The sequence below is a fragment of the Rana temporaria genome, chromosome 1 (genome assembly GCF_905171775.1).
Source record: "Rana temporaria chromosome 1, aRanTem1.1, whole genome shotgun sequence".
NCBI classification, from domain to species: Eukaryota; Metazoa; Chordata; class Amphibia; order Anura; family Ranidae; genus Rana; species Rana temporaria.
Window position 1 is genome coordinate 500,327,475 of NC_053489.1, and position 18,669 is coordinate 500,346,143.

At 42.6% G+C, this 18,669-nt stretch overlaps 1 protein-coding gene across 2 annotated transcripts in view; it reads right to left on the reverse strand.

Moving 5' to 3' along the window:
* Positions 1-18,669, reverse strand: part of SCLT1 (sodium channel and clathrin linker 1) — a 274,496-nt gene that overhangs the window by 23,631 nt on the left and 232,196 nt on the right. For both annotated transcript variants that reach the window (XM_040330836.1, XM_040330841.1), the window contains exon 19: positions 17,267-17,463. In XM_040330836.1, coding sequence (XP_040186770.1) covers positions 17,267-17,463 — 197 coding nt within the window. The remainder of the gene's footprint in view (positions 1-17,266; positions 17,464-18,669) is intronic.

Sequence of the window (18,669 nt, forward strand, 5' to 3'; positions counted from 1 at the left end):
CCTGTGCCCATCAGTGCCGCCTGTGCCCATCAGTGCCACCTGTGCCACACCAGTGCCGCCTGTACCAAACCAGTGCCGCCTGTACCAAACCAGTGCCGCACCAGTGTCATCTGAGCCACACCAGTGCCACACCAGTGTCATCTTTGCCACATCAGTGCCGCCTGTTCCCATCAGTGCCACCTGTGCCCATCAGTGCCGCCTGTGCCCATCAGTGCCACCTGTGCCACACCAGTGCCGCCTGTACCAAACCAGTGCCGCCTGTACCAAACCAGTGCCGCACCAGTGTCATCTGAGCCACACCAGTGCCACACCAGTGTCATCTGAGCCACATCAGTGCCGCCTGTGCCCATCAGTGCCACCTGTGCCCATCAGTGCCACCTGTGCCCACCAGTGCTCATCTGCACCCCACCAGTGCTCATCTGCACCCCACCAGTGCTCATCTGCGCCCCACCAGTGCTCATCTGCACCCCACCAGTGCTCATCTGCGCCCCACCAGTGCCATCTGCGCCCCACCAGTGCCATCTGTGCCCCACCAGTGCCATCTGTGCCCCACCAGTGCCACACCAGTTCCACCTGCACCACTGCAGTGACGCCTGTGCCCACCAGTGCCGCCTGCTAATCAGTGACCCCAGAGCCACAGCAGTGCAACCAGAGCCACACCAGTGCCACATTTGCCCATCAGTTACACCTGCGCCACTGCAGTGCCACTAGTGCCCACCAGTGTTCTGCAGTCCAGCCTCACTAGCCACCAGTATGGCAAATTTTTTTTTTACCACCGAGCAGGCCTTCCAGAAACTATGGGCGTCTGATGACAGCTGTGAGGAGTCTCTGTCCGATTCCGATTCGGCCTATGAGCCCGTAACAGGAAGCGGGTCTGATACTGATTCAGAGGAGGAACCTGTGCCCGTTAAAAGAAGGCGTTCTGGCGTGGAGCAGCCTACTACTAGTGCAGTGCCGTCCACCTCGCAAGCAGTGCCGTCCACCTCGCGAGCAGTGCCGTCCACCTCGCAAGCAGTGCCGTCCACCCCGCAAGCAGTGCCGTCCACCCCGCAAGCAGTGCCGTCCACCCCGCAAGCAGTGCCGTCCACCCCGCAAGCAGTGCAACAAAGGTCAGGCACCAGTAGGGTGTCCTCTCTGCCCCAAAGGGATAGGGGCCATGCCAGCCTTCCCTATGGCCTTCAAAACCCCCTGTGGCTGCCTTCGAATTCTGGAGCATCAAGTATCCCCCCTTTCACCGCCCAACCAGGTGTACAGGTGAACACCGATAATTTTGACACGATTGATTTTTTTCATTTAGTTTTTACAGACGAATTATTGTCATCTATTGTGGCCCAGTGCAATCTCTACGCTCAGCAATTTATTCTAAGCAACCCCGATTCCAGCTATGCCCGCCCCTTTCATTGGAGAGACCTGACCGTAGAGGAGTTTAAAATATTCTTAGGCCTGACCTTCAATATGGGTCTCTCAAAAAAAAACAAAGGGTACGCCTATTGGTCTACCAAAGCCATCCACCACATGCCCGTCTTCTCATCCCGTATGCCCAGATCCCGATACTTCATGATTCTACGGTTCCTCCACTATAATGACAACACCCAGTGCCCTCCCCGAAATGACCCTGCTTTTGACAAATTATTTAAAATTCGGCCACTTCTAAATTTTTTTTCTGAAAAATTCCCCCAGTTATATACCCCTCAACAAAATATATCAATAGATGAGTCCCTTGTAAAATTCCACGGCAGGCTGGGCTTTAAACAATTCATCCCAAGCAAAAGGGCCCGATATGGGGTGAAGATGTACAAACTGTGTGACCGAGACACGGGGTACATCTACTCCTTCATTGTTTACGAAGGGAAGGACTCCCAACTACATCCCCCCGAATGCCCCGAATACATCGGAACAAGTGGAAAAGTCGTCTGGGAGCTCATCTATCCACTACTTGGAAAAGGATACCACCTTTACGTGGACAATTTTTATACTAGCTTGCCCCTGTTTAGAAATCTTTACCGGAGAGACACCCCAGCATGTGGCACAGTGAGAATAAACAGAAAGGGCTTCCCCCAAAAATTGGTGAATCAGAAGCTGAGACGAGGAGAGACGACGTCTTTACGGAACCAGGAGCTATTGGCTGTCAAGTGGAGGGACAGACGAGATGTCCACATGCTCACCACCATCCACAATGACACCTACGTGGAAGTCCCCAAAAGAAGCGGCCCAGTGCAGAAACCATCTTGTGTCTACGACTACAATTTATTTATGGGTGGCGTAGACTTCAATGACCAGATGATTGAACCCTATCTTCCCTCCCGAAAATCCCGTCACTGGTATAAAAAAGTGTCCATTTACTTTTTCAGTTTGGCCTTCTATAACTCTTATGTTATCTACAAAAAAGCAACACAGAATCCCGTTCCATATCTACTCTACCAAGAAGACGTTATCACCGCCCTTTTGTTCCCTGAAATGCCACCAGACATTCTTCGCACTGATTGCGTGAGCAGACTTCACGAACGGCACTTTCCTGACAAAATCCCCCCCCGTCGAACAGGTGCAGCCCGTCAGAAGAAATGTCGGGTGTGCGCCAGAGGAGGAGTCAGAAGAGACACAACAGTTTATTGTCCCGATTGTCCCTCCCAACCAGGCCTCTGTTTAGGTGCATGTTTCCGCCGTTACCACACTATTGAAAATTATTAGGTAAACAAAATTCAAATTCCCTGTCATTTTCCTCCACACCCCTTATGCCACTGCACTGTACCTACCTCTGCCTTCTCCGTTACCGACCCTGGACTGTTTTATACGACCACGATTTTGCCTAATGCTAAAAATACCTCTGCTTTCTCTGGAACTGACCCTGGCTTGTTATACGACCACTCTTTTGCCTAACCCTAAACTGTACCTACATCTGCCTGCTCTGGAATTGACCCTGGACTGTTTGACCACGTTTTTTGCCTGCCCCTTGGATTGATCTTTTACCCTGCTATGCTAGTGGGAACACAGGAGTCTCACACATGTGAGGGGCTCCAGAATTGTTTTTCTGGATGAAAAAACTAATTTTTTAGTTTTCTCATTCCCAGATTAGGGTCTGGTTGCCCGGAGGCTTCAAAGAGATTTGGGTGGGAGAAGCCTCTACCCCTGTCCCCATTCTTTCCTGGCCTTACTACCAGGACCAATATTTTGGCACTGCTGGCTATGTACCGACTATGAACAATATTGCTGCCTGGACAATTCCATTCATTGTCGCTGACCACGTCCCTGCCTGCTGCCTGGATCAGGGCTCTCCTCCTGTGGACAATTGCACTACTAAAAACACAGGTAATCCTTTTTTTTTGTACCCATTACTCAGCAGAATGTATTTTAGGGTGTAATTCTTGGTATGTACATGCTGTGTTAGAAATATGAAGGGCCTTCAAAAATGTGATAGATTGTAAGGAAATTGGATGTGTAATTTGTGTCCCTACAACACCTGATGGTGCTTCTTGGATGTTGGGTCTCTATGTGGCCAGGCTGTGTAAAAGTCTCACACATGTGGTATCGCCATACTCAGGAGGAGCAGCAGAATATATTTTGGGGTGTAATTTTTGCTATGTACATGCTATGTGTTGGAAATATCCTATAAATGGACAACTTTGTGTAAAAAAAATGCGTTTTCATTTTTTTTCCACATTTTCCAAAAACATCTGCAAAAAAATGAACTGTTCAAAAGACTCATTATGCCTCATAGATTATACGTTGGGGTGTTAGCTTTCCAAAATGGGGTCACTTTGTGGGCGTTTCCATTGTCCTGGTGCTCCAGGGCCTTCAAAAGTGTAATAGGTGGTTGAGAGATTAGATGTGTAATTTATGCTCCTAGAATGCTTGAAGTTGCTACTTCGGTGTTGGGCCTCTGTATGTGGCCACGCTGTGTAAAAGTCTCACACATGTGGTATCGCCATACTCAGGAGGAGCAGCAGAATACATTTTGGGGTGTAATTTTTGCTATGTACATGCTATGTGTTGGAAATATCCTATAAATGGACAACTTTGTGTAAAAAAAATGCGTTTTCATTTTTTTTCCACATTTTCCAAAAACATCTGCAAAAAAATGAACTGTTCAAAAGACTCATTATGCCTCATAGATTATACGTTGGGGTGTTAGCTTTCCAAAATGGGGTCACTTTGTGGGCGTTTCCATTGTCCTGGTGCTCCAGGGCCTTCAAAAGTGTAATAGGTGGTTGAGAGATTAGATGTGTAATTTATGCTCCTAGAATGCTTCAAGTTGCTACTTCGGTGTTGGGCCTCTGTATGTGGCCACGCTGTGTAAAAGTCTCACACATGTGGTATCGCCATACTCAGGAGGAGCAGCAGAATATATTTTGGGGTGTAATTTTTGCTATGTACATGCTATGTGTTGGAAATATCCTATAAATGGACAACTTTGTGTAAAAAAAATGCGTTTTCATTTTTTTTCCACATTTTCCAAAAACATCTGCAAAAAAATGAACTGTTCAAAAGACTCATTATGCCTCATAGATTATACGTTGGGGTGTTAGCTTTCCAAAATGGGGTCACTTTGTGGGCGTTTCCATTGTCCTGGTGCTCCAGGGCCTTCAAAAGTGTAATAGGTGGTTGAGAGATTAGATGTGTAATTTATGCTCCTAGAATGCTTGAAGTTGCTACTTCGGTGTTGGGCCTCTGTATGTGGCCACGCTGTGTAAAAGTCTCACACATGTGGTATCGCCATACTCAGGAGGAGCAGCAGAATATATTTTGGGGTGTCATTTGTGGAATATACATGCCATGTGAGAGAAATAACCTGTTATAATGACAATATTGGTATGAAAAAAAAAAAAAAAAAAAAAAATCTTAATTTTGCAAAGAATTGTGGGAAAAAATGGCAACTTCAAAAAACTAACTATGACTCTTACTAACTACCTTGGAATGTCTACTTTCCAAAAAGGAGTCATTTGGGGGGTATTTGTACTTTATTGGCTTGTTAGGGTCTCAAGAAATGAGAGAAGCTGTCAGTACTTCAGGTGTGATCAAATTGTTCAATTTTCAGAAATTGGTACCAAAGCTTGTAGACCCTATAACTTTCACCCAGACTAAATAATATCCAAATTTTTTTTTTTTTTTTTTACCAAAAATATGTAGCAGTATGCATTTTAGGCCAAATGTATGAGGAAAATTACTTTTTTACAAAATGATATGATAGAAATGAAGAAAAATTCATTTTTTTACAAAATTTTCGTTCTTTTTTCATTAATAGCGGGAAAAAAAAAAAACGCAGAGGTGATCAAATACCACCAAAAGAAAGCTCTATTTGTGGGAAAAAAAGGACAAAAATTTCATTTGGTTACAGTGTTGTATGACTGAGTTATTGTCATTCAAAACGTGAGAGCACCAAAAGCTGAAAATTGGTCTGGTTATTAAGGGTGTTTAAGTGCCCAGTTGTCAAGTGGTTAAAGCATTAACATTTTAGTGCGTTGTGTTAAGGCTGGTAAATTGTGCCTTAAACCTGACCTGTGTAAAGATAAAATTCCATTCACAATGCCGATATTAATAAATATACAGGCGGTCCCTGGGTTACAAACAAGATAGGGTCTGTAGGTTTGTTCTTAAAGGGGTTGTAAAGGTAAAAAAAAAATTCCCTAAATAGCTTCCTTTACCTTAGTGCAGTCCTCCTTCACTTACCTCATCCTTCGATTTTGTCCTTAATTCTTCTGAGAAATCCTCACTTCCTGTTCTTCTGTCTGTAACTACACACCGTAATGCGAGGCTTTCTCCCTGGTGTGGAGAAAGCCTCCTGATGGGGCGAGCAGGAGTGTCAGGACACTATCTACTTTGCAGATAGAGAAAGGAGCTGTATGTTAGTGGGCGTCCTGACACTCCTGCTCACCCCCTCTCCCCTCAAGAGGCTTTCTCCACACAAGGGAGAAAGCCTCGCATTACGGTGTGTAGTTACAGACAGAAGAACAGGAAGTGAGGATTTCTCAGAAGAAATAAGGACATTTAAAAGAAAAATTGAAGGATGAGGTAAGTGAAGGAGGACTGCATTAAGGTAAAGGAAGCTATTTAGGGAAAACGTTTTTACCTTTACAACCCATTTAAGTTAAATCTGTTTGTAAGTCGGAACAAGTACTCTTTGTTTAAGTGTAGCTGCAGCCCAAATTTTTTTTTTAACTTTTTGAATAGCATAGGGAAAGGTTAACACCCCTGTAACAATTGTTTTGCTGCCTGTGCCCCTGATAAGAAGATTTCACTTCACTTTCTGTCCCAATGTGAATTGGATTTAGAAATGTTGGGTTGTTGTGGAAACAAGTCTTGGTGATAAAGCATCAGTGGATGTACCCTTTTCCCATTATAACTCTTACAGGAGTGAATTTCCCTTCCTAGGGGTAGATTTCCTCTAACTTTCTGTTGTCTCCTTCTGTTTGTAAGTAGAAGTCATTTGTAAGTCGGATGTTTGTAACTAGGGGACCACCTGTATACCTTTTAAATATTATTATACTTATGATTTCTTGTCATGCAATAATACTGTTTTTACACTATGCTCCTTCTCTTAACTTCAATTTTTTTTTGCTGTTCAAATGCGGTTAACCTGAAATAAGACATCAGAATGAAGACAAGCAGAAATAACGATGAGCCATTCTTATTGTGCCCATTTTTCAGGCCTTTGGCTGAATGGAAAAAAAAGAGGTATGCAAGACTTTGCCTGTTAAAATGCTTTCCATGTATTTTATTCTTTTTTTTTACATTACACTCTATTTCAGCAATCAAGCGTTGAGAAGCTAGAAAGGCTGTAAAACTGTGCAAATTTGGGGAATGTGCAACTGTAAATTTTGTTGGCTACTGCAAGTCGGATAAACAAAAATGCTTTCAGATAGCATAAAAGGTATTACTGGAAATAAAAAGCTACTTGAAAGTATGAAACATCAACCTGAAGCACACACGGAGCTAATGAAGCAGTGGATGAGACTGACAATGAGTCAGGAAAAGCTAGAAACTGAACACAGACAAAGGTATTCAGAAATCAAATGTGCTCTATTTCATGGCTTGGCAAATAGGTTTAGGAGGTGCCAGCTGTAGCTGGTGCATTATTCATGATGTGCGGATAACAAATTAACAGGGCCTGTGCCAGATGTGTTTTGTTCTAGTGAAAAAACGGCAATATGCTTTAGTTACTTTCCTGATTATGGATTTCTGTATTGTGCCAATACCTGCAGCTGTCTTGCTCAATCGGCAGAAAAAGTCTTTAATGGCGTTCTTTAGCTGGGATGCAGCGACTGCCAAGCAAAACACATACATACAGCAGGGAATACAAAAAAATATAATGAATTTAAAAACATAAGCAAAATCCAAATGATTGCTTTTTATATGATGCTACAACAAATGCAGTCTTAAAACACGTTCAGAATTTTCTAGATTGTAAATCAGGAGCTGCATTGTAAACAGTCTTATCAAACTGATCTGACAATCTAATTTTGTTTTATGGTAGTTGCAGCAATGAAAGGGGAAATTCTATTTGGCTCTACTGTATCATGGCAGGTAATAAGGAGGAACAAGCTACCGTGGTGGCATGGTTTTAGCACTAGCTATACATTTTCCGATTCTGCAACCTATTTGGACGCTGCTAGGAATAATCAAGTAAGACAAAAAAGAAAATCAGAGCCAAAACTTCAGAAGTGCTTAGAGTAGTGTTATGTCATCTGAAAAGTTAACTTCTCTGAAAAAGTTAAAATTAGAGTCATTAGAGTATTTGACATTTTTCATAACCTGTGGGTTTGCACCAGCTCACATTACATGTAGCATGTTTGGCAACTCTTACAGTAAACATTTCATAGCAGTTTTGATTTATAATGGTCTACAGAATTGTTATTGAACTGGAAATTTCTCTAAACAGAGAGCTGCAAATAACAGTTGCCAAAAAACAATCTAAAGGTAAAATTATTTTATTACCTGCTTCAAAAGTGATACAGAACACAGGAAGGAAACACCTGTAATGTACATGAAATGATACGCTGCAAGGGAGTCACAATGTAGGACAGACACTGTCCCGTGCTGTATGTATATATATATATATATATATATATATATATATATATATATATATATATACACACACACACACACACACACATATATTTGTAAAGTGGAAGGAAAATTATAAATGATTTTCATTATTTTTTTATTTTTTTTAATATTTGAAAAGTGTGACGTGCATTTGTATTTAGCCCCTTTTACTCTAGACAAAATCTAATGGAACCAATTGCCATCAGAAATCACCTAATTAGTAAATGGAGTACACCTGTGTGTCATTTAAACTCAGTATAAATACAACTGTTCTGTGAAGCCCTCAGAGGTATATTAGAGAACCTTAGTGAACAAAGAGCATCACGAAGGCCAAGGAACACACTAAACAGGTCAGGGATAAAGTTGTGGAGAAGTTTAAAGCAGAGTTAGGTTATAACAAAAATATCCCAAGCTTTGAACATCTCACGGAGCACTGTTCAAGCCATCATCTGAAAATGGAAAGTATGGCACAACTGCAAACCTAGCAAGACAAGACCATCCACCTAAACTGACAGGCTGGGCAAGGAGAGTATTAATCAGAGAAGCAGCCAAGAGGCCCATGGTAACTCTGGAGGAGCTGCAGAGGTCCACAGCTCAGGTGGGAGAATCTGTCCACAGGACAACTATTAGTCGTGTGCTCCACAAATCTGGCTTTTATCGGAAAGTGGCAAGAAGAAAGCCTTTGTTAAAAAGAAAGATTCCAGAATGCCCATTTGCAATTTGCGATAAAGCCATGTGGGGGGAAGGTGCTCTGGTCAGATGAGACCAAAATTTTACTTTTTGGCCTAAAAGCAAAATGCTATGTGTGGCAGAAAGCTAACACTGCACATTCACCTAAACACACCACCCCACAGTGAAACATGGTGATGGCAGCATCAAGTTGTGGGCATGCTTTTCTTCAGCAGGGACAGGGAAGATGGTCAGAGTTGATAGGAAGATGGATGGAGCCAAATACAGGGCGATCTTAGAAGAAAATCTGTTAGAGTCTGCAAAAGACTTGAGACTGGGGCAGAGGTTCACCTTCCAGCAGGACGACGACACAAAACATACAGCCAGAGCTACAATGGAATTGTTTAGTTTAAAGCATATTCCTGTGTTAGAATGGTGCAGTCAAAGTCCAGGCCTAAATTCAATTGAGAATCTGTGGCAACACTTGAAAATTTTTGTTCACAGAATCTCTCCATCCAATCTTGAGCTATCTTGCAAAGACAAATGACCCAAAATGTCACTCTAGATGTACAAAGCTGGTAGACAAATACAAATCCATGCCACACTTTTCAAATTTCTTTACAAATAAATATGTGAAAACAGTTCATTATTTTCCTTCTGCCGTTATAGTCCACCATTGTAGGTATTGGAAACGTGTTTTCAGGAATATTCCTATTTTTTCTTTGTGTTCGTTTGGATGGAACATCAATTATCCATTTTTTGTTGTATAAATTAAATATATTTAATGGATTTAAACAAGGCATGGATAAGCATTTACTTCTGAACAAACAAGGAGTTGTTTACTATTCTCTAGTGACATTTTATAACACAGATAAGTAATTAGGATTTGAGTTTTGAACCCACACACTTCTGTATATTAGCCTTCACATATTCAGTAGTTGCGTAGGCCTAAATTAAAAGCAACACTTGTCAATATGTCCTGCAGCATTTGATAGACTCAGCATGCACTCCTAAAAGATCATGTCCAATAATACCCAGGTAATCATCGGTTTGTTCTAGAAAGAAGCGCCTCAATTTGCAAAATGCCAAGAAGCAGATGCCACCGAAGCACCCAGTGACAATAGATTGCTCTGTCTACCTCAATGTATTGCAGACACCAGTTCTATTAGGCTGCTAACTCTTCAGAGTGACTGCTTCTCCCATACCAATTTAAAAACCCGGGCAAGGTGCCAGCCTGGTCTCTGAAAGATTTACAGATCCTCTGTCAGCACACAAACAGCATAAAAAAAAAAAGAAAAAGAAAAAATACACACACACTTATATTCAAATGTCTGTCTCCAATGGAAAACAAAATATAGAGGTTGCATATAGCTCTGTTTCCTTTCTGAATCATTATGAAATTTAAACACATAACAGCTGTTTAAAGAATATTTTCCTTAAAGTGTAAGTGCCGATCAGGGTCACTGTTTGCTCAACCCATTTTAAAAAGCAGTATAAATAACACTGCAACATTAAATTCTGCTGAGCAAGTTTTTAATTAGCATACCTTGGAAAAGCAAAGCACTTGGATGAGCTTCAAGTCTCAGCAAAAATGTCAGTTAAAGGGCACTGAGAATGAAAGAAATGTGTATGCAATGCACATTCGTAAATACAATGAACTGTGTGCATGCTTGGGCCATACTATTCATTATTTTCTTTACTTTCCTTGTTTGGCAAAATAGAATTTTTTTTTTTTTTTTCTTCAGCTAGGTCAAAATAGAAGTTGCTATATTAGAGGGCGTATTTTGGAGTAAAAAGGTTTGCACATGGCTAAAACTAAACTGATGTAACGTTGCTGACTCAGCAAAATACCATCTTTTAATAGGACATTTAAGGCCTGTATCAGACAGAAAACATACAGGCGATTTAACCTTCCTTACAGTTCTAAAGTATTTCCTATTTTCCTAAAGTAATTCTATTAAAAGGTGCACAGTAGTAATAAAATGAACATTAGGCATGTTAACTAAGGGAAGTCTGCCTTCTCCTGGCAACTGTCAATTGGCTGATCTGTAAGCTAAATCCCTGTGATTGCACATGCCATGGTTGTATACAGAACGGCGTGTACTCTGGTTTGACTACAGCCCTCTCACATGAGGGTAGCAGGCAATTCTTTAGATAGCTTGACTACATTACTTTTATTTTTTTTCAAGCACTTTTTTTTTTTTGGCCCGTGTGCATAGCAGGCGCTCCAACAAAACTTGGCTGTTCGTCTGCTTCTGTTGAAGAGTTGTGACCAAAAAAAAGTCATAAAATGGCATAGTGATGGGGGGGGGGGGGGGGGTTTAGTCCCCCTATCAGAACACAATAGATCAGCGCTGAAAAATGCTAGTACTAGTTAAATGGAAAAAAATGTCTAGTGTGTACCAGGCTTTACTAATCCATGGCATCTATAGAGGGAACCATGGTTGTTACAAGCTGGACACAAATTTTTGCCTTTGTTCATCTCCATTACATGTTGGACTGAGAAGATTAGTAGCTTACACAATAAAAATATGTTTTTTGGTGCTTTATTTTCTGCTCATACAAATGAGAAGAGCATTGCATTTCTGGCAAGATTAGCAGGTATTTTCGGTATTTGCTAAAAAAAATGTGCTTAACCTTCAAAGTGAAGAGTAATGCAACCACTACATCTAAAGCCTGGTAAGCTGCAAACTATTACTTTTTTGTTTTTAGGTTTAGGTACACTTAAAAATTGCCTTAAGCTTGAGAACAATGCCAACAGATCCTGCTATGCTTGATGGTATAAACAGAATCATTCATTACAGTCTTTTAGCTAGATTCAGGTAGAGTTAGGTCGGCGTATCAGTAGATACGCCGACCTAACTCAGAATCTGCGCCGACCTATGTTTAAGTGTATTCTCAAACAGAGATACGCTTAAACATATCTAAGATACGATGGCTTGCGCCGTCCTATCTTAGGTTGCAATATTTAGGCTGGCCGCTAGGTGGCGCTTCCATTGCGGTCGGCGTAGAATATGTAAATCAGTAGATACACCTATTCACGAACGTACGCCCGGCCGACGCAGTAAATTTTACGTAGTTTCCATAAGAGATAGGCTGCCTAAAGATAAAGCTGCCCCTAGGAGGCGTAGTCAATGTTAAGTATGGCCGCCGTTCCCGCTTCAAAATTTTTACGTAGTTTGCGTAAGTCGTCTGTGAATAGGGATTTACGTCGTTTACGTCCACGTCGAAATCAATAGGCCCGTGCGGCGGACTTAGCCGCAATGCACACTGGGAAATGTAGGCGCCCGGCGCATGCGCATTTAAAAAAAAACGTCAATCACGTCGGGTCAAGCCTCATTATCATAAAACACGCCCCCTCAGACAAATTTGAATTAGGCGCCCTTACGCCCGCCCGCTTTAGGCTACGCCGCCGTAACTTAGCAGGCAAGTACTTTGAGAATCAAGTACTTGCCTTGCTAACTTACGGCGGCGTAGCCTAAACACGCTAAGCTACGCTGCCTTAAAGTTAAGGCAATCTTGCTGAATCTAGCCATTTGTTTTTTAAAAGAACTAAGGTCCTAACCCTGATGGACCAATGGCCTTATGGGTACAATGACAGTTTTGGCGATAGCCGATTAACCTAGCAGTAAGGGCTGCCATGCACAGCTTGAATTTGGGCCAAGTCATGGTGAATTGGCCGTAACTGAAGCTGCGGGTGCTGCTGTCAGCTCAAGAAAAGTTGATTGAACAGGTGGAAAGAATTTCTAACTTTGGCCAGGCATTCTTGTGATACACACACATCTGCTAGTCAGTATGATTACTCTGCTACTTTCTGGCTGAGGCCGGGTTTACACTGGTCCGACAAACACTCCGACATTGGGAGCTCATGTCGCAGAACGTGTGAAAATCAATGTTTCCCTATGCCCCCCCCCACCCCAAAGCACCCTGTCCCCATGTTGATGAGGACAGGGCCTCTTCCCGACAACCCTGGCCGTGGGTTGTCGGGGTCTGCAGGCGGGGGGCTTATCGGAATCTGGGAGCCCTCTTTAACAAGGGGGCCCCCAGATACCGGCCCCCACCCTATGTGAATGCGTATGGGGTACATCGTACCCCTACCTATTCACCTGGGGGAAAAGTGTCAAGAAAAAAAATATACACTACACAGGTTTTTAAAGTAATTTATTAGGCAGCTCCGGGGTCTCCTGACTTCGGGGGTCTTCTTCCAACTCCGGGGGTCTTCTTCCAACTCCGGGGGTCTTCTTCCAACTCCGGGGGTCTCTTCCAACTCTCCGCTCTCTTCTCCGCTCTCTCCGGTGCTTACTGCCGGGCCCCTCCACTATCTTCTTGAAGCTCTTTTACTAGCGGGGGGTGGGGGCCCGGTCTTCTCCGCCGTCTTCTTCCCTCTTTCTCCTGTCCCGATGTTGACTCGACGAGCTCTCCCGATGTAATGCCGTGTGAGCGGTGCACAACCATTTATATAGGCATGGGGCGATGTCACCCGGTGACCCCGGCCCTATGACATCACAGTCCCAGGGCACACCTCTAGTGTCCTCTAGAGCAGTGGTTCTCAACCCTGTCCTCAAGTACCTCCAATAGGCCATGTTTGCAGGTTTTTCTTTATCTTGCACAGGTTTTTTAAATCAGAGTCAATGGCTTGGTATTTTGGACAGCTATTTTAAGAGAAATTCCCAAAACATGGCCTGTTGAGAACCACTGCTCTAGAGAAACTTGCTTCTTTCTGCACAAAATGATGACAGAAGTAAACAGCTATTTAAAGGGAACATATCCAAACAGCTCTCACAGCTGACACCATGTAATGCTGAAGAGATCTGTATTGCCAGACTTGTGCATTATCCCAAGATAATTTATTAATAAAAACAATTCAGTAAAATACTACTCACAAACATGTGATGAATAAAAAGCTTGTGAAGACCACTTGGATGTGGCAATCAATCATAGAGCCGACAGTCTCTGAGGCCCTGAGGAACAGTGGTTGTGCTCTCTCCAATCATCTACCCTACATCTAGCCATCAGAATACATGTGTTTCCACTGTGGAGACTCTCCAAATTTAGAATTGGGGTCTGCAGGATACAGGGTGCCTTGGTGGGGCCTGCAGCTTATGCATGCATTTGCAAATGTGTGCAACTATACCCCAGTTTAACGCATACTGTTAGACAGGTTCATTCAGTTGGTCGCAGGCTGGTTGGTAAGTTGAGCTTGGAAATTCTTTGGTTTTATTTGAATTGGATTTGTTTCATCTCTGTTTATCACCTTAGGCCAGACACTTCACTGGGTATATGTAAGAGTTTGCAACCATTTAAAAAAAAGGAATTAACTGTATTTTACATATTAAAGTGGTACTTCTTGCAAACAGCTAAATATACAGTTCAAAAATACATCATGTAAAATGTTTACTATTTTACCAACAAAAAGATGTAATTTTGCCCAGCCTTTCTTGCGACTATAGATAAGATTTGGCATCTTCTGAACTTATCTCTAAACCAAACACCGAACTCCCACTGTTTTGAACTCCAATGAGCTGCGGACTGGGTCCATAACCCGACCTGCAGCTCTTTGTAATACAAAAAAGTGGAAATTCAGAGTCTGGGTTAGAGATGAGTTTGGAGAATGCCTGAGCTCATTTCCATTTGCGATAAGCACCTCTAGTATTCAGGATAATCACTATGCTACTCATTAAATGACTGCTTCCTGGGTCAGCTCTAGTTCTTCCTGGATCAGCTCTGTGCTTGTTATCCAGAAGCGATTATGAGGATTCACTTTCTAATGATAAGGATGAACACAGAGAGATGACATAAAAAAACACAAAGTTGAAGATAGCAGACAAAAAACTGCCTGTGCAGTGTGCCACAGAGGCATAATTCACATGATTAGCTGTACAGAATTACAAATTATTTTGCAGGTAAAACAGTAAATGTGTTTTTTTTCAACCCTGCATTTAGCCATTTACCTGGACATTCACTTTAATGATATCAAACAAAGCTATCTTTTGTAGAATATATATGGATAAAGACATCCTAAAACAAATATCTCACATGAATCTTACAATACCCACTTGAGCTTCAAGCCACCAAAATAATTATTCATGATACACAGCATTCACTCCTTAAATCATAAAAGGCTGAAAATGGTGCTATTTCTGCAATTTCTAAAAATGTTAAAGCTTAAAAATGTCAGGTTCCTTAGACTCAACTTTTATTGCACCATTTCTAACAATTCTACCTTTAGTGAATCAGCTCTCAAAGCTGTTAAACCATTGTACAAGCTAATGGGTGGAAAGCTTTTTATGGTAGTAGACCATGGAGAAAATGTAGGGGGCCAGACCAAAGACAGATGTCTAATGCGTTTCCCTAATATAAAAGCTCCACCAAGGTAATTTATAAACTCTTTTCTTATATTCGTCCCTCGAGGTAATATAATGGCTCTCATACAAGAAGAAGTAAAAAAAAAATGTTTTTAAGGCGTTGCCCACAGCAGCCAATCAGGTTAGAAAATACATGAGCAAGCAGCTACATGCTATGGACAACACATTTATTTTTTTTCTTATGATTCTAGGGATTTAAAGTTCCAGGCTTTTTTGTTTATTAAAAGTCAGCAGCTACAAAAAGTTTAGCTGCTGGCTTTTAATAAACAGACACTCACCTGTCCCACAGTCCAGCGATGCGGGCGCATGAAGCCCCGCTCCTCTCCCCCTCCTCTTCTCGGCGCCTCCATTGAAACTGTGGGCACCTGGCCGTGACAGCTTGCGGCTTCAAGGCCGGGCGCGCACTGCGCTCTTCCAGTGGACAGGCAAACTTCTGGGACCTGTCACGTGTCCCAGAAGATTGCTGAGAGGGGGGGGGGCACCTAGGGGAGAGGAGGAGTCGCCTAGGTAGCCCAGTAGGTGGAAGCAGGAAATCCCACTTAAACCTAAGAACCCAACCCCCCCCCAAAAAAAGGGGGAGAGGAGTGCTAAAAGCGGAATTTCCACTTTTGGGTGGAACTCCGCTTTAAAGTATTAAAGTGGAACTTCACTCTCTTAATCAACATTGACTATTTGTAATCCTTATGCTGCTAGCATTAGTAAATAGATAGGAAAATATATCATATTTACTTATTTTGAAAAATGTTCTTTTTTATTTCTACAGTTACTTCCTGGTTTCTTGCCTAGGCAAATGTCATACAACCGAGGAGTCTGAGAGGGATTTTCTCAGCTAAGCACACCCTCATGCCCGAGCTCTGGGAAGGTAGATTCTAGGAAGATAATGCTACAGGAATCATCTGCCCTTATTCAAGATGGCTGCAGTCACAATGGTAGGGGGGTGTTTTTTAACCACCTCCCGACCGCCTCCTGTACATATAAGGCGGCAGGATGGCTCTGCTGGGCGAATCGGCACATATATAAAACGCTCCTTTAAGAGCTATAACAGGCGCACGTGCATGGCCAGTGACAGCGATTGCCGCCGGCCACCCGCGGTCACGGGCACAAGAGCCAGAACGAGAATTTGTGTGTGTAAACACACAAATCACTGTTCTGACAGGGGAGGAGGAACAGATCGTCTATTTCTACTAAGTAGGAACAACGATCTGACTCCTCCTCTAGTCAGTCCCCCTCACAGTCAGAAACACACCTGGGGAACACACTTAACCCCTTGATTGCCCCCTGGTGTTAACCCCTTCCCTGCCAGTGACATTTATACAGTAATCAGTGGCTATTTTTAGCTCTGATCGCTGTATAAATGTCAATGGTTCCAAAAAAAGTGTGAAAAGTGTCCGATCTGTCGACTGCATTGTCACAGTCCCAATCGCTGCCATTACTAATAAAGATAAATAAAAATGTATCCCCTATTTTGTAGACGCTATAACTTTTGCGTAAACCCATCAATTTACGCTCATTGCGATTTTTTTTTACCAAAAATATGTAGAAAAATACATATGGGCCTAAACTGATGAATACATTTTTTTTTTTTTTTTTAAGTTGGGATATTTATTATAACAAAAATTAAAAATTATTGTGTTTTTTTTTTTTAAATTGTCGCTCTTCTTTTGTTTATAGTGCAAAAAACTAAAACTGTAAAGGTGATCAAATACCACCAAAAGAAAGCTCTATTTGTGGGAAATAAAGGATATCAATTTTGTTTGGGTGCAACGTCGCACGACCGCTCAATTGTCAGCAAAACCGACGCAGTGCCGTATCGCAAAAAATGGACAGGCCAAGAAGGGGGTAAATTCTTCTGGGGCTGGAGTGGTTAAAGTGATTTTTCAAGAAAATAAAGTATGGAAACGAATGAGGGGGTTTGCTTTAAAAACTAAAACTGAATTAAATTGCGTTTTTGGCTGGTGGTGCTCAGATGCAGTGTAGTTCTGCTTAAACTTGGTGTACTTGTACATCAGTACACTTGTCCTGAGGCAAAACCATGTGGGATGGGGTTGGGGAAACTGGGTTTTTAACACAAAGGTATTGGACTTAAAGAATCATGGATGGGTAAAAAAAACAGAAATACATTTGGAAAGTATAAACCAGAATCATTTTCATTAATGCCATGAAATTCTAATAATATAAGGGCTACACACCGTAGTTTTCTCAGTCTGTCCTCTGTGCTCCTGGTTAGATTATTTGTCTCCTCTTTCCATTTGCAGCTTGTTTTTTGCTGGGCCGTCAGTAGCCTCATAAGTTCTTGCATGGACTTTCGGCAGCTGTCCTCCATCTCTTGTAGCTGTACTTCATAGCCTTGCTCCTTTACAGAAAATTCATGAGCCATGGTGCCTAACTAAAGAAAGAAAACAGTGCTGACATCTTTACTCTGCCAGAAACAATAACTTATTTCCCGTATTCTCAGCTGCCTTGTTACACCAACAGTAGTAAAATATTGCTTTAGAAGGTCTCTTAATCTGTTTCAATAGTGAACAGGAAAGAGGGGTGAGCAACACGTTGCACCCAGTAGGCAATGTAGCTGGGCTCTAATCAGTAGTTCTATTTTCTCTGTAGAGCTGCCACATGTATAAAACCTCTTTTCTGCCTGCTTGGGTTAGGCATTTCAGTTCATATGCTTTTCCCACATATAACTTGGGTGCATTTTTTTCATGGACCATGACTCAATAGGTAGGGGGGTGAAGCCTCACATCACAGCCATTACATAAAATCTGAGCTTCAGGCAAATAAAGACACAGAATATTGCAACTCATTAACCACTTCCATACCAGGTACTTACGCAGCTTCCCGCCCAAGCCAATTTTCAGCTTTCAGCACTGTCGCACTTTGAATGGCAATTGCGCGGTCATGCTACACTGTACCCAAACAAAATTGGCGTCCTTTTTTCCCCACAAATAGAGCTTTCTTTTGGTGGTATTTGATCACCTCTGCGATTTTTTTTTTTTTGCGCAACAACTAAAAAAAGGCTGAAAATTTGGAAAAAAAATTACGTTTTTATTTTTTTCTGTTAATTGTTTTGTAAATAAGTTTTCTCTTTCAATTACGGGCACTGATATGGCGGCACTAATGGGCACCGATGAGATGGCACTGATGGACATCGATGAGGTAGTACTGACGGGCACAGATGAGGTGGCACTGATTGGCGGCGCTGGTATGCGACACTGATGGGCACTCATAGGCGGCACTGATGGGCACACATAGGCGGCACTGATGGGCACACATAGGTGGCACTGATGGGCACACATAGGCGGCACTGATGGGCACACATAGGCGGCACTGATGGGCACTCATAGGCGGCACAGATGGGCACTCATAGGCGGCACAGATGGGCACTCATGGGCGGCACTGATGGATACTTATGGGTGGCACAGATGGGCACTGATAGGTGGGCACTGGGCATGGATGGGCACTGTGGGGTGGCACTGATGGACACTGGGGTGGCGCTGATGGACACTGGGGTGGCGCTGATGGACACTGGGGTGGCAGCACTGATTTTTGCCAGGTTGCCAGTCAGTGCCCATTTGTGGGCACTGACTGGCATCTT